Genomic DNA, 23,882 nt, shown 5'->3' on the forward strand with positions numbered 1-23,882 from the left:
ATTTTCCCAATCTCCTTCACCCAGAATAATTTTTTGAAGATTAATATTACTTTTCTTCAGGGTTTAAAGACCAATCACCAAATATATATCAATATTATTCGCCCATTATGTACATATGCATAACTCTGTATATCACCCGATCTAAAATATTCAAATTTTGTTATTTTTAATTTGTCATGTACAGTCATCAAAATGGTTGTTACAAATAACTGATTGGTATTAACATACATTCAAAACTGTTATAGAAGAGTAAATACTTTAACTTAATTTAACTATTCTAGTTTTCTTTAATTTAATAACTATATACTTAGTAAGTTAAACTATTGTGTTATATAAATAAACTAGTCTGAAATGTTATACTTGTCACTGTGCAGTAACAATTTTGATTACGTTTTAATATTATCATATAATATAATATTATTTATGTATTAATATCCTAGGTATAATACATTTAAAATTAATATAATTTTGATCAATTATTTATGCTGAGTGAGCTTAATAGGAAATATATGGTTATATGAATATAATAGTATATTATAATACAAATATAACAATTTTATTTATGAAAAATACATAAATATTATAGATAATTTATTATATACACAATTAACAAAGTGCAATATAATTGGTGAGCTGTGAAATAAAAAAATGCTACAATAGATAACTATTTTTTTCTTGAGCCTAAAAGAACTTGTTTATTGGAAATGCTGTTCATTGGATGTACGTTACATTGAATCGATTAGAAAAGTAGGTGATTATAATAAATGGCTTGTTTTGAAGGTACAGAGAAAGAGAATATTAATTTAAATCATGTGGTTATAATGATTATATAAAAATAAATTACTTACGTATGTATTATTATTGTATTATATGTATTTTTTTTATAATATTATATAAATCAGTTATATTTTAGAAAAAATGTTCAATTTTCCTCCATAAAAATTTGAAAATATGCTATTGATTATATCTCTTTCTACTTGTGAACTGAAATATACTTTGATTGGAGGTACCTGTAGTTGAACATATAAAAACACTAAGAAAGCATAACAACTCATTCGGAAAGTACCGAATCTTAAGTGGATACAATACAAATAAAATAACATTCGCTTGAACCTAATACAAAGTACATTTATATTTACATAACATATAATTATTTGAAAATAATGCATAAATACGAGTATAATCTTGTGCCGAACGGTAATGGTACATATCCTAGTAAAAATAAGAACACATGCGACGGTGAAATTATATACAAGAATCGACCTAACAATATTTATTGTCCGGCACATAATTTACTTTACCTACTTTATGAAATAAATAATGAAGAAATTATTATACAAATATAAATATCAGTATGTATATAAAATTTTAATTGATAACATTTAGTATAAAAATATTGTCGGGAAAATATCGCAAACATTTAAAAAAAAAACACACAAACATACAAAATGATAATTATTTGATTGAAAATAATTTTAAAAAAATCATTAAAAAAAAAAATGTGTATAAAGTATAACGATTGTTTTTATGGATTAGTTTTGAGTCTGAAATTAGGTGTTCAATGTCTCTCTTTCAGTAACAAATGTTTTCTTAGGTTCTAATTTATTTAATCGATACATCCACCTGTAAAATATTCATTTAGTTTAGTTATTCAACAAAAATATTTTCTTATCAATATTCCAAAAATAAATAAACGCTACAAAACACAATTTTTTAATAGGTTTTGAAACATTTATTTTAAGTTTTTTGATAATAAAATATGAAAACTTTGCTTAAATAGTTAATTTGATTGAATTATAAATTGTAATGTAAACATTCTACGAAAATGATTTAGATGAGAATTATATAATATAATTTGAACATGTTTTTATAGAAAAAATGTTATCTTTATTTTAGACACGGTACACATAATGTATATAATATGGGTGCAATTGGATTGTGTAAATGAATTTTTTTTTAATTAGTCATTTGTTTTTGATACTTTCGAATATTTTAAACGATTTAAAAAAGTAACATATATAGTCAACTTTTTCGTGAAACGAACGAATAATGAATATTATTTGCGTAAGTGTAAATGCGCGTGGTAAAATGATTTCAAGTATGTTGAAAATAGTTTACAAAAAATTAAATAATTGTTGCGATCATAAGTTATTTTAATATACCTATTTAAAGTTTAATTGCTGTTGACTACTAAAAATTATTACAATGTAACATGGTATAGATTCATATCGATCACAAATATTTAATGTGTTTTATTGCATTGAAAATATTCCGAGAAAATCATAATATCTGGAACTACTTATCGTTATCAGAATGAAAAAGTTATGTAATGCTTTTGTTCGTTATATTTCTTAACGGTTTTACTAATGAAATTGGTTTTTAATAGTGATGTTATTCTCAAGTGGTACGTAGAGAATAATTCATACATGGAAAACATATTGTGAGTAATTGATAATAATAAACAATGATTATTATTCTGACAGTTTAAGGTCTGATTCAAACTTTAGGTAACGCAACGGTTTGATCACCCTAAAGTCTTGGTTAGGTCGAATATTATTCAACTAATTTTAAATTGGAATGTTCACATAACCGATAATGCTTACAATGTGAACATTCCGATTTAAAATTAGTTGAATAATATTCGACTTAACCGAGACTGTAAGGTGATAGAACCTTTGCATTATCTATAATGTGAATCAGGCTTAAACGAAATATATTGAATAATATGTATTTTTTATGTATCAATATTCAGGTATCCAACCTCGGAACAACAATAAATGAAGATTAGGATCATTCATTAGAAATAAAATGAAGAATTGAAAAAGCTAGGGAAACATTTCGAAAAATGTCGAAGTTATTCAAGTGCCACGATTTGCCTTTTGCAACAGAAATCAGACTATTAAGGTGTTATGTGTTCTCTGTATTATTATATGCAGTTAAAACCTGGACATTAACAGAGTTAACATCCAAAAAAATTGATGCCTTTGAAATGTGGTTGTATGTTAAAAATGTCATGGGCAGATATAATTACTAACCAAAAGGTACTTGAAAGGATGAGTAAACAGAAGAAACTATTAACTATAATATAAGATCGGAAGTTTGAATACATTGGACACATTATGAGAAATAATCAACGATACAATATATTCCAGTTTATATTACAAGGAAAAATAAGTGTTAGAAGAAGATAAATAAATTAAAAGAATAAATCAAAGAATATCTTGGATGAAGATTCTCCGCGACTGGTACAATACAACATCAATTGATTTATTTTGGGCATCACTTAACAGTATTGGCATTGCCAATATGATATCTAACATCCGGAACGGATAGGAACTCAGAGAAGAAGAAGATGTATCAATAATTATATTAAATCGGAGATATTTTTTAATATTACCAGTATAGAAATATGGAGGGGGTGAGCATTATGGAGCCGACTATGTAGAACGCTCCAGGAAACGTGTGTACGGTGGCTCTATATATTGAACTGTATAGAGGCTTGTAAATAACAGGTACTATTGTCTCGACGACTGCTATGACTGCTGACACTTGACCTGACAACAATGTAATTAGTGAATTAGTGTTCAATTTCGTTTGAAATTCATTATTTATAGATACCGATTTCATTTTGAGGTACGGTTTTAGAGACGATCGATCTCACCACAACGTACGAAACACTGCTCATTGAATCAACGACAGCACCTATATGTAAGTAATATATATGTAAGTACGCAACGTATAAAAATAATAATCACTTATAAATTATATTAAATGTTTTAAATCATGAGCAAATTATAAAAAAAAAAAATTTTAGACTGTTATTTAGAGAAGTTATTTTTTCTACAGTTATTACGGTACAAATAGAAAAAATGGAAAAACCATTTGGACCAACTGGTTTTTTTTCTATTTTTTAACTTTTTTTAAAAGTAGTCTGGTAAAACACTTATCAATGTTATCATTAAACTTAAAACTAATAATTTTGTTATTGCCATATTATAATAATTTTTTTGCTAATGAAAATAGTTGGTTATGATTATACAACTATATAGGATAACATATTTATTAGTTAAGAATCACATGTTTTATAAGATGTAGAATGTACAATAGTACAATGAAGGGCTTTCAATTAGAAACGTGTTTTAAATGTGGCGATTTATAATAGCTTTCTGTTACATAAAAATAATGAAATTAACTTGATGAAAAGTATAATCATCGGCCCTAACGTCCCCTTTAAACTGAAAATTTTGAATATATTTTATTAATTATAATAGTATAGTATAATATTTTTGATAAAAAAATCAAACTTATATTTAAGCATCTCACTGAATGAAATCTATATTTTTAATTATTTTTTGAAATAAAAAAAAATGCTTTGTTATTTTTTTAACTACTGTGTACATTTAATTTAATAAGGAATTTTTTAAGATATGCTAACATTTTATTATTATACTATATTTCAACAATTAATATAAACATGAAAATAATAATAATAAGAATAACACTAAATTATAATTATTAAAATGAGAAAATAGAACTTATTTAAATCATTTTTAGAAAATACGATTACTTGTAAAGCTCATACTTTTAAATTGTCAAATTAATTTGCTGGATGTAATTAAAAATAACTTTTATAATGATGAATTTGTTAGATGAAGGATTATTGATGTATATTGATTGATAGAGTAGGACAGTTAAAGAGTAAATAATCAAAATCGTAAAAATCTTCATCACAGTTGGAAGTGTACAATATAAATCCCCAATTAGAAGGAGTGGTTTAGTAACGGGTTATGTCCAATGTGTAATCTGGAATATTTCACTATAATACTATGACAAATCTTTAGTTCTTGAAACCACAGTTTTTAGGATAAAGTTATAAGGGTAAATATTAAAATTGGTGTTCAATTCATTAAAATGTCAACAAAAATATCTTGAACACCTAAATCAGCTGAACACATATTTTCATGATAGATGAATTTTACTTTTACGAAATATTATTTAAGAGAAAATATATTCGATTAAACGACATTTAATTTTATAACAAGTAATTTTTTTGGGTATTCTAATAGAATTTGTTTAAATTTCAGTAGTATATTTGGTTGTCGAGTTCATGTTAAAAACAATAATACATTATTGTATGGTGAATAAATATATGTATACAAATAGATAAAAGCATTATATTAAGAAGATGTGATACACCAGTAATTGTAACGTAAAAATACATTTTAAGTGAGACAAAACCATTTAACGTAAATTCATAATAGATGCTTTAATTGTTCTGCTTTAATGAGAAGAACATTATTCGTGATGTAGCGTTTTATTTTTCGCTATAAAAATGGACTTGAAATTATTATTATTATATTTAAATTTTTAAGTTTCTTGTTTAGCTGTATAGTATTTTTGAAGTTAGTTATCGGAAAAATCAAAACGTTTCATCGTAGATAATGTTCTCTCTGTGCTTTAAAACAAAAAGAAAGGAGCTTCGATTATGAATTTGAATGGTATTGTCCCACGCAATATAGGTTTTCTACAAAAAAAAAAAAAATTGTTAAAAAAATTATTATTATTTTTTATAGATTACACGATCACGAGTTATGAGTTACATTTAATTTCCCGTGTCGTCATCCTCTTTAGCGTATAATATTTATATTATAGGAGTTACATGTACAAAACAACATTTTTTAACTTCAAAAATATATTACATGCTTACCCATGTAAAAATATAATTTAGAAGGTGCGAATGCAAAGACTAATCCTGATAATACTTTACTGAGGCAGGCAATCACTCCAATTAGTGCGTCGTCCATTTTGAACAAGTGACTTAAAATCCCTACCGCGATTCCAACTCCTATTCAAATATAATAATTGAAATACATTATATTAATATCTTTATGTTTCTCTTCAATTAGTAATGAATAACTGTTCTTGCCTAGAATGTTCAGTATAGAGAGAAATGTTGAAAATATACTGTAGTCGACTTCATTCCACTGGAAACGTAATCGGGCGCCCAAATAGGCAATCGCAAATTCACCTGAAACCATTGGTTTAACTGAATTATAACTGAATTATAGTTTATTTATATTTAAAATGAATGCATTTTAAAATTATATAATATGATATTTAGCTGAGGGTTTGAGTAAGTAAATAAGTAGGAATTACAGTCGAAAAAATTAAAAACTATAATTGTATTGTTGTAATATATATATATGTTATACTCTAGCTATCAACTGCAAACAAGAGAGGAAACTTAGTTTATATATAAATACATATTGATTTACAAATCTATATAAACAGTAAGCTGTGACGGTTGTACAATGAGTTTTCAAAATTTTTAACGTATTGCAAAAAGTTATGTTTTATACTAACCTTGTATTGGACCTTGCACAACTACAATTGTAAACACTAGCATTGTAAGTTGAAGCCATCTCTTTCTGGGGCCTTTTCTAAACGTCACGTTTAATGCTTCTTTGATGTGTTTTAAATTGAAAAAATCGCTAAAAAGAGACACGCAAGACTTGGACGTCTGAAAGGGATCTTTTCCTTTTGATGAATTTTCGTGCTCTTTGATACGAATCATCCCGTACAGAAGAGCGACGATGTACAAAGCCGAAGAAATATAATACACTCCATAGAATCCATATTGTTGAAACAAGATGCCGGAAAGCGCTGCACCGATAGGCCAAGATGCACCAAAAAACAAATTCATGAGGCCTACTCTAAGAGTTCGATTTTTTACCTAAAAGGCAAAATGAAAAAAGACGATTCCATATTTAAACGGTAAACGACAATCTTATGGTATAATATTTTATTTATCGTTATCTAATTTATTAAACTTGTCTGAAAAAATGAATTTCTCAAAAAATACATATAAAATTCTATGAATTCGATAAACGTTCAGTCAAGATTTTATTTTATTGTGGCTCATCAGTTGTTTACAGTGACCTTTAGATTAGTTTATGTAATTATTATATGATGTTGCTAGAATAATTGTTAAGTCAAGTCTGAACATACCATGTATTTTGATATTTATTCGTGTACGTATTTTCCAAAAATCATTCAATTCTTTGAACGTAAACACCGGTAGAATAATTTCATAATTACTTTTTGTGTGATAGAAACAAATGAATTCAGTGACAATTATTACTTAGTATATTTATGTTGGTGGTTTTATGCTATAGTTTTTGGCACTATTTTATTTAACATTTAATTAGTCGAAGAAACGTGTAATATACAAAAGATAATCTAGCCGGGGCACCGAAAGTTAAGGTATATGTAAGAGAATTTTCTATGGACTGTAGAGTTGGAGAAAAACTACATAATTAGTCTAGTTTTTGTCAATTTTAACGATGATTTTTAGGATATCTAGGATCGTTATGAATTTTTAAGCACTATTGCTTTAACCGGGTAACTGTATATTATTATGGTTACCATAATAACTACTACAAAACAAAGTAAAATTACGATGCAAGACAAATGTATTAGTTATATTCATAACGTGTGCACGGGATGATCAAGGTAAGCGGTTGAATTCTCTGCGAACTTCCTCCCCCCACTAAAATATCAAATATAAAAAAATATCAAGATAATAAATCGCCATATTATGTTCGACCACTTCGACACGTCCGTAAGCGGTAAATATAAGAATACTGGAAAAATGGAATTATTGAGTTGAATGACGTTACTCCATCATGTTGTTGAAATGAAATGTTAATATATTATGTTTGATTACCTTGCCAGTTACATCTGTCCACGCTTATAGTAATGTTTGTAGGTTACACGTTATAATAATTATAACACGTATTTGTCAAACTTTTCGAAATCAGACATTAGCTGGAAAAATGTAAGCTTTCATGCGAGAAAAATTGATAAAATAATATGATTCAAATTTCTTGAAAGATTCTTTACCAATGACAATCCAACTATCCATTTGCTACCGTCTTACGGTTTCCAACAGTGTTGGGTAGTAATGTAACGGAAAGTAACGCGTTAATGTAACGACGTTACTTTTATAATAATGTGTTACGTAATTTCATTATAATTTTTACGGTGTAATGAAAATGTAGTGGAAATTATTTTGTAGTATTTTTATTTTAATTTTTTTTAATTTTTATTTTGTTTCTCTGATTTAACGTGTGACAAATAAGTATCTACAAACTTTTCAACGAAAATAAATCGGTTCCATATTATATTAAAAAAATGAACAAATAAAAGATTTTAATGATAAATGTATATACGGACATTAGAAATAATATTAATCGTGTATCTATAATTTCAATAAAATTTGGGCAAGATATTTTTCCAAATAGGCATCCTTACGCTACAAAAAATGATTTCTAAAAAATGTGTATAGACGATGATTAATAATAAGTACAGTAGAATCCGCTTATTACGATGCCGTATACAACGATATTTCGGTTAAAACGATTCCTAGCCATGTATTTGGTCGGTTTTATATGTCATCCGGATACAACGAATTTTGGATACAACGATCCGATTCTTTAGGTCCCTTTAGATCGTTATAAGCGGATTCTACTGCGTATAAAAATAATTATTTGGATATCGTTGATCGCGTCACAACATACAGTTGCACCAGATTCGCGCATTCTGTAATATACCGTAATTATTATTTTATATTTTTGCGTTTACGTTTTAAAACGTAACGTGTTACAGTGGCCGGTAAAACGACCACGTTCTCCACTCACCGTGCTTATGTCTCCGATGTACGCGAACGCGGACATGTACAGAACGGTCAGCCCGCCGGTGATGGACGTGGGCACGGATTCCGCGAAGCCGGCTACCTCCATGGACAGCCAGTCGAAGTAGTACACGCACAGCAGCAGCCCCGCGTTGCGGATCAGCTCGCCGATCACGGGGACCAGCATGCACGGCTTGCGCTTCCGGTTCCGGTCGCTCCACGACCCGATGAACACGACCAGCACGCACGGCATGGTGCTCTGCAACACCGTCTGCCAGATGAGCATATCGGCCACCATCTGCTGCACCTGGACCTCTTGCTCCGCGTACAGCGACATGTTCTTGTTCTCCAGCCCGGCGCACACGTGATCGTCCAGCCGCAGGTTCACGCGGCACGCTTTCTGCAGGTTCAAGTTCTGCGTGGTCAGGCTGGACAGCACCGACGACACCTGGAACAGCGTCATCAGCGGTTCCACCGTGATGTTCCGCGCGAAGTGCCCCGCCTTGGAACAGAATCCCATCTCCTGCCATCCGTCGCTACCGTCGAATTCCTCGTCCGACGACGACGACCCGCTGTCCCGATCCCCGTCGGTCTGCACCCGTTCCACGTCCATTTCTGTCGTTCTTGGCGGTATCGACAGCGGTCCACCGGATCGGCTTGGAACCACACAGCAAACAAATGTGTCGTCGTGTCGCTGCCTAGGGCGCAGCACCGGTGGGAGGTTTTACGGGGCCCGGATCAGATTTTGTTACGGGACCCTAGCAATTTTTTTCGTTAAGCCAAAATATATTTCATTAAACGCTTTAGTGTAGTAGTATGCCATATTTTTCTATTATACTTAAATTATGTAAAAATGAATATTATACTTTATCATCAAAGCGTCAACGATATATTATCAATTATTAAATTATTATTATTATTATTATTCTGTTTATATTACGATAAAAGTACCAACTAAACATTATATTGAAATTAAGGATTAAAATACTATGTACATTTTCACATGACAGGGGGAACTTGTTATTTAATTTTAAAAACGATATTATATGGTAGGTTCTCATGATTCGTTCTCCCGCGTGGTAAAGTTTTGTCCGTGGCAAATGTGATTAGATGAAAATAATAATTTTATGCAAACCGACAGTTGCAATGTTTTACGTGTAAATGTGTAATAGACGCGGAAAAGACGTGTCCCCTCGGTCTTCCTTACCCCCGATGGACGCCCTTGGGCCGCACGACGTGACTACATCGTGGGGCTCAATGTGCGTTGCACAATAATTATATTATAATATTTTACGATTTGTAATACACTATTGATGAACAGCGGAATTCCTTTGGCACGAACACGGACGATACAAGTCTTATAAATAAAAATAAAGAATAAAGTTTAAAGTCTAATGTCGCCACTCTCCAACGCACTGCTGTTATCGCAATAGGATTTGAAAAATGTGAATAACATTGCTCGATACATTACGAGATCGCGGCGACGAGAAGAGACGTCTCAAACAACATAAACATTTCAAATCCTATGAATAAACCACCGTCGGTCCAGGGCTAAGAACAATATCTTCAGATCCTTTGTCAACAACGAGCCTTTACGTGAGTTCAAAAGTTTGTGTAAATATAATAATAATAATAAATAATAATAAATCATAATAATGGACACTCGTAGTGCAGTCCGTCTCCAACACCAATACGCAATGGGTCACTCTTTTCTTTACAAGAGTTTGGCATACGTTTGTGTGCACATGGGCTTATCTAAATCCATACTTTTTAGCATTGAGAAACGAAAACATTCGTGTGATTGCTGAATCGATCTCGCCGGTAATCAAGAATATTTTGAATATATTTATCGCGTGTCGTTCGTTCAAATTCCTTAAACGACGGCCAACGAGGTAAGTCTTTAAACATCAGTAGTTGTACGTATTATACGGATGACCTGGTCTGCTCTTGGATTCAAGACCGAGATCCGTGTGCAATAACTCACCCTCTCCTGCTTCACTTTTGGGTTGTTACATGGCCTATCGTTCGACCGCCGATCGGACAACAAGGTTATAAATAATGTATACAGTTGCCGTGTACAGCCTAGCACCACGGTGGGTAGACCTCGGAAACTCTTAGTCTCGAGACCGTGGGCGTCAACTTGTCGTGCACGTTTTTCATGTATAAATTATAATATAATCTTTCATACAGGTCCAGACATAAAAAAGTAAAAATAATAAGATAAACTATACCTGTATAGGTACTACCTAGTTCTCACTCTCATCGGTCTTGCCGACAACCACGTTTAAAAACCAATAACTCTTCGATTTTATTTATTGGTCTGTTCAGTCCATCGGCAATCTTCTTATATATATTTTTTTCAATCTTCTTATATACATGCATAAAATATTGTCGGCCCAACGCAATTGTGTCATTAACCGTATTTCTAATATTTTCATGATTTCATTTGAGCTCATTAACGTCATTGAGCTACTTAATAAAATTACGACAACTATTAGATGCATTTTTCATGTTTACTACACCGAGCACTTGAGAAATGATTCTGTATATATATGTGCTTAACCTGACTTAAGAATGCAAATTCCACAGTATCTATTGATTTTATTTACATAATAAATCCTCTCACGTTGAAAGAAAACACAAATGTTCAACACTATAAAACTTTATTATTTATTAATTTACTATAGTAAATTTAGTCGATTATTTCTATAAAATCCGATTATTTGCTATCATATTGTTGGTTAATATTATGTTTACATATTTTAGACATTAAATAGTTCAATTGTACTTAATATATTAACATGTGAATATCTATATAATTAATTAATTATAAATATAATTTTAAATATGAGCTATTGTCTACTCAACAAGCTTGTGCTTTTCGGAGAAAAACTTTTCCTTTTATATTCTGTTCGTATATTCACCTAACTTTATTTCATTTTCTGTTTCATTTTTTTTTGTTACAAAAAAATAATAAAAATATATTTTTCCCACGTATATCACACACAAACACATACATTGTATTTAAAACACGAATAGCCATGCTTATCAGACTTGAGTTAAATAATTTTAAAAGTATTTTGAATACATATTCAAAATGCTTAAAAAAGGTTTTAAAATACGTATTAAAATAATTTATAATGATAGTATTCCATAAGTATTTGGAATACTTCACTATGAATATTCAAAATATATTTAGAATATTTATTTTTTTATTGAAAACTTCGATGAGAAAAAGAATATTTCAAATCTTATTTAATTATTAATTTTTCCAACTCAATATTTATGAATGGACAGAATAATATAATTTATAATATATATATTTATATATTTTTATACAGTTACTCGTATTATATTAATACACTTATTAGTATTTGCATACTTGTACTCGTATATAATGCGTAATCGGAAGAATTGACTGACGTATATCCTAAATATGTACATAATCGTGTTTTTATCAAAATTACATTTTAATATATAATAAATATACAAATAACAAAAATCATATAATATCTAAGTAAAAAATAAAATTACTCAAAAGTCCTCGAAAATAAAAATTATTACATAGTTAATTATATATAATATATAATTATAGTTATATCGATTAATTCTTTCTGTTACACCTATATATTATTGCTTTTACTTATATAATTATTATTATTATTAACTCTAGTATGTTTTATCTTGCCAAAATGATTGTAATGTTGTTGTTATTGTAATAAGGCCTTGCCCGTTTAATACCAAACAAATAAATAAATAAATATAAAAAAATTGGAAAATAAATGTTTAATTAATATTTATTTAACAACTATACACTTTAACATCAATACATTTTCAATTTGTTTGTCATTCATTCAATCTCTTTTTTTTTAAGTCTCACAAATGCCAAATATGAGTTCAGTAGCAGCACTGTTATCAGTGGTGTGTTAAATTTTGAAAACACATTTTTAACTGTGGATGTTTAAACAATGTATATAGATTTTTTGTATGAGTTTTTGACAAAAAAAAGTGCAGTGGCAGATTTACGGGGGGCGTGAGTCCAAGAGGTCTGGATTCCTCCCACAGATCACGCGTTTAGGTTGTGATGTATTATATTTTATATGCGGATATACACTTATACGCTTATATACGAATCTCGTGATTTCAATCATATCTACTTGTATGTCCGTAAATTTGAACGTTTATTACAGCTACTGCCTATTTAGGTATTTATATTTTACCTTCTATTTTTATCTTCATATATTACAATATAATATAAAAGGAGCATCCCCAGAAAAAATTAAAAAAACTGCCACTGCTAAGAAGGGATCCACTTTCGATTGGTTTTTAGACCAGTTAAAAAAATTTATCTACGAAAATTATTCATCTTTATTCAACTTTAACTGTACCATTGTATAAAATTAGTAGAAAGCAAAATAATTTAATATTACTATAAAATATTAATAAAAAATTTGTGTACAAATGCGATTTATATAGAAATATTATAAAATCGTTTAGAAAATGGGATTGAACGTTAAAAAAATATTCAGAATACTGTATTTAAAACACTTGCACAAAATATTATTTAAATATATTTATTGATCGTAATACATTTTATTAATACATTTTGTGGCGAAAATTTAAAATTTATTCTACGATATTTTATGCAGTATACATTTTTTATTAAGTCCAAAACGAAAATTTACTGAAATAATCATATTCAGTGCATATTTTGCTGAAATTATTTAATTAATATAAGAGGTTCCTTTAGCGATTTTGTAGTTCTAATTGCAAAATATTCTATATATATATATATATATATATATATAAACTCATTAAAAATGATTTTATTGATAAACATTACCAAATAAAATATTTAATTTTTTAATTTTAATTTAAATTGATTATTGTATTAAGCAATACACACATGCACACTAAGGGTCCGCGATTATTATTTTTTAATAATCGATTAATCGATTATTATTGATTAATATCTTAACTGTTGATTGACCATGTGTGAATTGGAGTACGTCTTTTTACATATTTGACATTGGATACGTACACCACACTCAGTTTTAATGAAAACTTACCACACTTCACACATGATATAAATTAAATAAGTAAAATATAAATACTATGTATTATATAGTATTATATTATATAAATACTAAATAAACTAAATAGGTATTGAGTATTGTCTTTATTGTAATAATGTAATTATATTTATCAATATTAATTAAATACAAATTTTGTATCTAAGATATAAATAGATCAATAGTTAACGTTTTCAATTTTTCATCATGATAAAAGATATTTTATCATGTTTCATTAATCTGTGATACTACATAGTACACGTAAAAATTGATTTCTTGAACTATTTATCGATTATCTTTAATTTTTAAAAATAATCGGTTAATCGATTAAATCGGCTAGATCGATCTAACAATTGTTAGAATCACGCACACACATGTAAAATATATACAGGTTGGTTTTTAGTTATATTCATAGTGTTTATACTGGCTTACATTTGATTGTATTTCTTATTTTTCCATTCATTACAAATACTATTTTGAGTATTATAAATTGTATTACCTTTGGAATGTGGAATGTCTTACTTGTTGTCATATTAACTATCTAACACTGAGTCGAGGTTTAATAATTATATACATGTTTGTTTCTTTGTAGAAAATGTAGTACATATATTTTATCACCTATGGCGTTCACAATAATCCTAATCCAACAGTTAACAAAAAAATTAGCTAGAGTAATGACATTTATTGAATTTTATTTTCGTTTGGTTTTTAACTGAGGTCTATGGCTGTGCATTACATTTGTATTGTATTTTAAAATCTACTGCATATTAAAAAATTGATTTATTCGAGACATTATGGTGTTCGTAAGTATTATACTTCATTCAATAAATTCGAGTTGTCTTTTTTCTGTCCAATTTTAATACTTACTATTTTTCAAGAATTGTTACCTTATAAATAAAATACATTTTAACAGATGCCTCAACTACCGCCGAAAATTCTCCAACGGAAAAAGAATAACTTCCATCAGAAGATAAAAATGAATCCTAAATACACATTAATATCATTAGTCATCAGTACCACATCATTGCTAAGATCAAGTATTAATTATTAATTAAAATTATTATTTGAAATTATTGTAATAGCATTTGTTATTTAAATAAATAAAAAAAGACGGGTGTGTGTATTAGGAAACGAAAATATTTAATTAACTGTTTTTTTTTATGAAGTTTGAATATCCCTTCGCTAATTATTATGATTATTATAAAAGACAAAAAAAAAAAAAATAAAAATGTTCTATTGCTAGATTACATATTATAGTTATATTTTTTTTTATCTATCTACATTCCATTTAATTTTTTTCTTCACATCCAGCTAATATTTTTTATTAAATAGTTTGATAATAAATATAAGTTAGTAGTATTAGAACACAGCTTATTTTAAATCAATTTTTAATTTTGATAATATCCATTAGTTCAAGAATTCATTATATCTCGATTCCCGACATTTTTTTCTAACCCAATTTGTAAATTTATGTTTAAAGAAAATATTTATTAAATATTGAACTAATTATATGGGCCGGATCCATTTCGACCAAAAATGACCAAGCTCATTTCACCCAAATTTTATTATTATAAGATTCCCGTTTCGCCCAAATTTTGTTACTATAAGATATCCGTTTCGCCCAGACTAGTTGAGATAACTTTAAAATTATGTTAGCAATGGTTCAGTCAAATATTTTTTTTTTTTTTAACGAACGATAAAAATAAATTATGATTATTTGATTGGTACGTGTTTTACTGGCAACTAAACAAATTTCTGATCCCGAATTAATTTTAGTCAAAATAATAATAATTTATATGTAATAATTATAGTGCGGATTTATATGCATTAAATACCAACCAAATAAGCGCTAAAAAAACCCCTAAATATGCATAAATATATGCACTAAAATGTTAAAATATGCACAAATAATAAAAAAATTAGCATAAAAATAATTAACAAAAAAAAAAATCTTATATCTTATATTAGTATACGTATTTTATTTACCCGATTATTTATCTAAGGTTATATTTGGGAAAACCGTTTATACCTACAAGTATACCTATTAATTTATTCTGATATTAATAGAAACTATAAAAATATAATTTTTTTTTCTTATATTATAATACTATATATTTCAAAAATGTCTAAAAAAACAAAAAAACATCAAAATATGCGCTAAAATATGAAATATGCTATTAGAGTTGTAAAATTAGCCCTTAAAATAGTTAAATGTTAAAATATGCAAAAATATGCACTAAAAAAGTTTCATTTTTTAAATTGTTATGTTATGAAACAAATTTTGTGCTCACTTAGCATATCATATAATCAACCATAATAAATATACAAATGCATACAAATCCGCGCTCTAGTAATAATATATCGCCTCCTCGTGGTATTCTCTGGATAATGCTAAATGATACTCTAATATTCAAATATTTTATTATTTAAAATAATCATTACCAACTTAATTTTAAATTTACATAAACTAGTCCGGGTGAAACGGGAATTTTATAAAAACAAAATTTGAGTGAAACGGGCTAAGTCCGTTTATACTACGACTAATCGTTTAAATTTAAAATAAAATTATCAAAATCTTAATTAAAATCTTTATATGAATAAAAAAAATAAAAATAAAAATATTGTTAAAAAATGTTTATCTTTTATAATCTAAATACTATATTTACATGTATTTAATATTTGTATATTATAATATATTGTGATTAATAAATAATGAATTGTTTAAGTTTATTAAATTGGTGATTAATTTAATTACGGTTGTTTATCATTGACCAGGTGCCGAATCATGCAGTGTTCATTTGTATTTAGTGGTCAATCATGATTTCTTTCTAAATCGATAAAATAATATTTATGATTTAGATAAATTATTTTTTGAATATAGCTATATTAAAATGATAATATTTAGATAGTTATAAATATAAATAATAATAAATGATATAATTACCAATAATTGCTTAGAGTTATATCTGTTTAACATTGGAATCTAAGCATAATATATTTCAAACACATTTGAATATAAACTGATTAGATACCAATTTATATCATGCAACATTTCGGCGCCGTTCATCTTCGAAATAATCTATGGCCTTTAACACTAACTCCAAGAAAATTTAAACTAATCCAAAGCGGGTAACATTATTATCATTACACAATAGTTGCTTTAAATAGATAAGAAACTCATTATGATGTTGATATTATGTAGGGATAATATTTCTCATATATACGTAATAAAAATAATAACGGATGCTAATTGCTTTTGTACCGTAACAGTGAAAGAAAACGATATAAAAATAATAAAAACATTGTTGTTTTTACATCATAATATCAATAAAACAAAAACGATGAAGATAACAACAACGGTCTTTGTTCAACTAGGCCTTTTCCACTAATTTTAAATTAATCAATTGTTGTTTCATGATTTTATTTTTCTAGTTAAACTTATTCGACAATTCAACGTCATCAACGATTTTAACAAATTCAATGAAACACTAATTGCACCGATATTGACCACTGCATAGAATATCTCAACGAGTGTACCGAAATCAACATATCAACAATAAGTCGGTTAAGGACAGCTGTCTATCAGATATTCCAATATTAATTTAAACGATATGTTCACCAAAAAATTGCACTAATTCAAAAGTTTTTAAATCGAGAAATGTATTTATCTATTTATCTGAAATATAAACTGTAAAAAAATATGTTATTTAATAGAAGATAAGCGTCTCGAATGTTTTCGTTGTACCACATATCGTACTTTCATTTACGAAAAATTATTTAGTGCCCCAATACGCGCTACCCTCAATTGACGATGTGAGACGGGATACGATAAAAACCAAACCAGTCCTTGATTACCATTACAAATATTTATTTATATGTACATATATACACATATTTAAACAGAGAAATGTAAACTTTTTAGCATGCCGAAGGAATTTAAGACTTTTCATTAATCTTTTTAACGGAAGATGAAGCAAATCGTAAGAATGTAACTGTTCGACATGCATATTATTACAGTTAAAGAGCTACAGTGCTAAGAACCGGTTTTAGCGTTAATGTTGCTAGGATTGTGACCACACGTAATTGTTGCTCATGTATTCTACGTAATACTGCGATAAAAACCTTACATAAATAATTTTTCAAAGGATAACACACTTACATCTGCATTTAGCCAAGGCCAACGACTCGCAAAATGTATCTACTCTTACGCCGCACTCAGCACACACACCAAACCGGACCACGGACAATCATACAATATCTACCTCAACACATATTTTCATAGATTCAAATGCGTTACATAATACTTCTTCGGTGTCAAATCGAACCCATCGCTTTGATCGATCAACCGATGTACGTTCAAAATTCTGCAATCATTTTATATCATATATTATCGATCATCGATTTAATCCCTTCTCGTGGGTGTACGAAGCTTCCGTCTAATCGAAAACTATAACGTTTAATCGAACACAATGAAATTCGCGTTTTTCACTTATCGTTAACTTTTGTACGTTTTTGAACTCATTAATTTTAATGGATTGATGTAACACGATAAAAAAAAAAAAATAATGAGTGTGCTCTTAGTGCTATTCAGACGGGCATAAGTAAATCGAGTCCCAAACGAATTTATCTTTTTTCGAAATAGGTAAACTGAGTCCCTCGTATAACAGTTAAAGCGACAAATTAAGTCCCGTCTAAAATATTTAATGTATTAAATTTATTTAAATTTATTTAAATTATAAATATAATCGTTGATATAGTTATAAATCCACCGAGTACAATAGGTAAGTGTATCTTATCGTTACATCGTTAAATATTATTACATTTCGCTCCGTATTATTACGCTACATTTTTATAAGTACCTAACTATCTACAATAACGCTGGATGTGATATGTGATAACTGATAAATGTAAGTTTAATGTACGTAGTATACAATTGTGTTGATATAATTAAAAGTTATTTAAAAAAAAAACAGCATTTCAACTATATTTCAAATTACCACTTTAATTTTTATACAAGAGACTCGATTTACCGATTTCATTTTTATATGAGGGACTCAATTAACCTTTTTTTTTTTAGGTGGGACTCAGTTTTTCTAAAATAAATAAAATGGGACTTAATTTACCAAACCCGATTCAGACATTAGTAAGATATACATCAATAAATAATAATAAAATCAATTAATTAATATTACGTTGTTAATATTTTTACTTTCCAAAATTATCTACTGTTTCGATGACCCTTTTACACTTACACTTACATCGATTAGATTATGTTCGTTTCGTACTCGTAAGCCGAAATAAATCATTGGAGCAATTCATTCGATTCATTAATTATTGCTGTATGTATTAAGTTTCATGATAAATGTTATAATAATATTTTGTATTTTACAAATTATTTTTCAGTCAATAGTTACTCCACAAATAATGACGAAACATTATTCAACAATTCTAATAATATAAATAAAATATATTAAATGTTAAAAATAAACCTTCTAATCTTAAGTATTATTATTGTATGAAATTAGCAAATAATTACAACCTAAAAAAAATAATTTAAAAATCGGGTGTAAAAAAATCATTCGTAAAAATGTACACGTAATATATATCATAATAATATATAACGAATAATGACTTTGCCAAAATAAATAACTGTAACTAATAAATTATTTTTAATAAGCTAAAAATACAATTATATTAATGTGAAAAATGTTTTAAAATACGATTTAAAATAAAAAATTGTTATGAATCTAAATTGTTAAAAATATATCTACGGAAAATAAAGTGATAAGCTTAAAATGTTCATAGACGAAATAAAAATTTTATTTTACCTTGTTCAAGTGAAAACCGATGCATCCAAATCGATCAAAATGGATATTGAAATTATAAATTATTTTATTGATGTATTATACCACATTGCAATTAAACCTACGTTTGTATACGTTTGAAATTAAGCGGCAGATCCAACAGCCGTATGACAATCAACGCGCGCTGTTCTATGTATTGATTCTGACGGTCGAAGAAAACGGACATTATAAAAACCTCTATAAATCGTTGATGAATCTAAAACGACCTATGATTTATGACCCATCACGGGTTAAATATATGTCTATATATGGTATATAACACACCACATATTTTTCTGCATCGTATAACAAAATAATTTTTTGTTTGAATAGCATAATAGTAAATAATAAATGTAATATAAGCTATTTTTTGTTAAAATATGAGATTTAATGAATTATTAAGATGAAAACAATTTTTTATTGATTTAGTTTAGACTCCGGTTCGGTTTCAACTCCCTATTAACATTTAAAAAATGTATGGTTTTTATAAGGAATTAAGATATGGATTTAGGTTCCAGTAAAAATCATTAAAAAAAATTAAATTTTTGATAACTCATTTAGCAGTAATGGTATCAGATCGATTCTTCAAACATATATATATGTATAGTCAATAAGTATCAAAATAAAATTTAAATCAACACTAACATTTTGAAGGTAGAATAGCTATTTATGGTAATTCATTATAGTGTAATATTACAAATATTTCTGAGTTGGATAAGCTGGGTAACAAATTATAATATCCCGAATTGTTACATACGAGTACCAGTATTTTTTTATTAAAAAATTAAAAATATCGGGTTCAAGTTTTGCTATATTGAAAATGTTTCATTTGGTTTCTGATTTTCAATACTTATAGAATTTTGAAATTCTAAAACCTGTTTTTTTCGGTTTCATTCCAGTTCCTGGTCGATTATCATTATTATGAAGTAAAGATTAATTACAGGCTTAAGAATCGATCATGTGTAAATATTAAACATGTTGATGCAATAGCATATTTTATTGTACTTAATAAATTAAATAGGAGACCAGATTAATTAGATATTATTTTCATCCAAGTGCATAGTTAGTTCACCTTAAATAGAAGGCATTGAAACGATTTGATGTTAGTTTTGGCTGAAATGTAACTAAATTAATTTAGTCTTTAAAATATTAAAGAATTATTGAATAAATACAATAAACTGGTTTTGTATTTGTTTAAATAAATAAACAACGAATAAAAACCACTTAGGTGTCCATCCTACTACGATAGTTAGATAATAGTTGCCACACCGAGTGTATTAGAAATAGCATTCTATACACTTCATCTCCCTAAAGCGTTTTATTCAGCTCCCTTTAAACATTATTTGGATATCAATGTATTTGTGGTCTCAATTATAAATTACTAACTCATTCAAACTGATTTATAATAGTAATAACGAGGAACAAGGTATTTTCAACTTGTTATCTGTAAAATCTAGACATTTAAATAAAAACAACCATAAAGAATATATACAAACAATATCATAGCTGTGTAAATATTCATTTTTTTTTTTTGTAATATTTTGCTGAATTATTAATGGTGTAAATTAGGTACTAACGTAAATACCAAGCCAATATTATAAATTCTTAACACTAATGGAAGATATCGTCAAATATAAGATAAATTATATATAATTACTAATTTTCAAAATTTATTGTGTCGTGAATTGCTTTGTAATATAGTAACTTTAAATTGTATAAAATATTAATTTTTTAAAAGTATATCTATTAGTTATGCTTCCTATTTTACAAATAAATCTAGTATATCCTTGTGACCCCGTGATTCCATAGCCAGTAGCCTTATGAACGGTAATTTATTTTAATTTATAAAATTAATTTTACTATGCAAGGGAGTTTCTAATTCACAAAGAAATAATTGGTTTAATATTTTCATCAATTATGTCTAAAATAGACAGGAATTAATAATCATTGCCGAGGAAATATTTCTAAATGTATCATTGAATGGAAATAATGGACATAAACATTGCTTCCTAGTGAATATTGTATAGCATATAATTTGATTGTAAATGTCATTAACATTATAATACCATATTAATATTTAAATTAATTTCTCAATTTATGTCTTTGCCGTTATATACAAACATACTTTTTTTTTTTTACTATCATGTGAGTTATATTATCTGATATTATAGAATGTAAATTGGTAACTGTTGGAATTCAAAAAAAATCAGAATACTATTTTAATTACACTAAGATTGACATCTGTATTTTAATATTCAGCGAACCTTACTGGTTATTAAAGTATACACAAATTGAAGAATTTGATTTTTAGATTATAAACTTAGTGAGAAAGTTATTAGTTTTTAACGATGAATAAAGAATATAATTTCAAATATTTCTGTGGTTCTTACATTTAATGAATGTTTGAAATTTGTCAAAAATGCAATATTTCAATAATTTAAAAAAATAAAATAGCAATGTGCACTGCGAAAAAATAAAGCATCATGTATAATATTGGTAATTATGGTGATATCTTAATTTTAATCACAAATAATATACTGTCGATTTAAGCAAGTGTATTGTGTTTTAACAATAATTGAATATGTATTCCAGGATTTATTTGTATAATAATATACACTTCAGCCAAAAACTGTGAATATACAGAAAATATTTTCCACCTTAATATTATTATTACTTATTATCACTATTATTACTATTACTTACCTTACTATTATTACCGTATTTAGTTAAATTATTTACTATAGTCGAGTCGCGATAACTCGAAGTTGAAGGGGGATAAAAATTCACCTCGAGATATGTATTATTTGAGATATCTAACTAATTTATAGAGGAAGAATTTTTTAGAGGAATAAAACACAATTCGAGTTGTCAAGTTTTTCAAGTTATCGAGGTTCGAGTTATCGCGACTAGAGTGTATTATGTTTTAACTATTCTAATAGATTTTATATAGTTAAAAACATAATAGTAGATAATAATAATTAAAAAAATTTAATAAAATACAAATATATTATATTATGTTATTTAATTGTAAAAAAACGATTTGGATATTTTAAAACTTAATGTTTTAAATAAAAAAAAGTAACATCCTCTATAGAATTCATTTAGATATCCAAAACATAAAAATGAGTACTCACTTGTTAAGTATTCAGCTACGTAGTCTTCGGTAGTTAAATTATTTCTTAAATGAGCATTTGTCTATTTTAATAATTGAGAAACATGTGAAACCATGAAGCATTGAATAAATGTTTGTATTTTATATTTTATTAAGGTTTCTTAGTAAAACGGCTTATTTTATTTAGATTTTTCAAATGAAACATCGTGCAGATGCAATTTGTTACTGCGGTACGTCAGAACTCATAAGAGTCCACAAAAATAGTGAGCCGGCCACCTCTGTAATATATGTGGTGGTTATTATCTCCGATGGCTGTAACGCCTATAACTACATACAACTTAATACTGTATTACATAATATAATATAATTATATACTATTATACATTTGACTATAAAATAGTTTTTTGCTAAAATACAAAATATATTTTATAAAAAATCGTACATACCTTTATTTTTATTTATTTTTTTTTTTTTTTTTTTTTTTATTATTATTATTTACTTTTCAGTAATACGAATAAACCACTTTATAATATCGTATACTAGTATGTAAAACATTATATATTATTTAAATTACGAGCTCTATGATGCGAACAAAAATAATTCTTTCGGAGCATTATATCTAGACATTTCAGCGTGTTAGAACATTTATTCAAAGTGTTAGCGAAAAATCATTAACGAATATTTTAAATACATTAGAGAGGTATACCGTAAAAAACAACACACACATTCATACACCTACACACACACATGCATGCACACACACATTTATATATACATATATATATAAGAAATATTTTTAATGTTTAATATTAAAAATTTATTTAAATTGTATGTAAATGACAATACTCACCTAACATTCTATCAGAATACATAAACAGAATTTAATTAAATATTTTGGTTTTCAAATAAATCTATTCGACTGATTAAGAAATTTGATAATTATTATAGATCTTTTTTCGATTGTGTTTTTGACATTTTATTAACTAACTTTTCAAAATTTAAATAAATAATAAAACTAACATAATGATGAGGGATAAATACTAGGTATATTATCTATGTCAAGGTGATTTATTTTCATTTTTTTCTCTTTTTTTAAATTTTATATCATAAATTTATTTTTTATGACTTTTCCTGACTTTCCTTCGGTATTTATGTTCATTATT

The 23,882-nt window shown here is 27.3% G+C and overlaps 1 protein-coding gene across 2 annotated transcripts; it reads right to left on the minus strand.

The window, feature by feature from the left end:
• Positions 1-1,450: 1,450 nt before the first annotated feature.
• On the minus strand, positions 1,451-22,993 carry LOC112693337. Of its 2 annotated transcripts, none has more exons than XM_025568338.1 (8): positions 22,742-22,993; positions 8,700-9,450; positions 6,364-6,733; positions 5,927-6,028; positions 5,708-5,845; positions 3,619-3,702; positions 3,398-3,554; positions 1,451-1,623 (listed from the first exon to the last, which is right to left on the minus strand). In XM_025568338.1, exons 2-8 carry the CDS (start codon positions 9,303-9,305, stop codon positions 1,551-1,553), a joined length of 1,530 nt encoding a protein of 509 aa, XP_025424123.1. In that variant the 5' UTR covers positions 9,306-9,450; positions 22,742-22,993; the 3' UTR covers positions 1,451-1,550. The 2 variants fall into 2 exon arrangements, with proteins under 2 accessions (XP_025424123.1, XP_025424124.1); XM_025568339.1 differs by lacking the exon at positions 22,742-22,993 and adding an exon at positions 19,593-19,731.
• Between the last annotated feature and the right edge of the window lie 889 nt (positions 22,994-23,882).

The sequence above is a fragment of the Sipha flava genome, unplaced genomic scaffold, assembly GCF_003268045.1.
Source record: "Sipha flava isolate LNK unplaced genomic scaffold, YSA_version1 85_pilon_pilon, whole genome shotgun sequence".
NCBI lineage: Eukaryota > Metazoa > Arthropoda > Insecta > Hemiptera > Aphididae > Sipha > Sipha flava.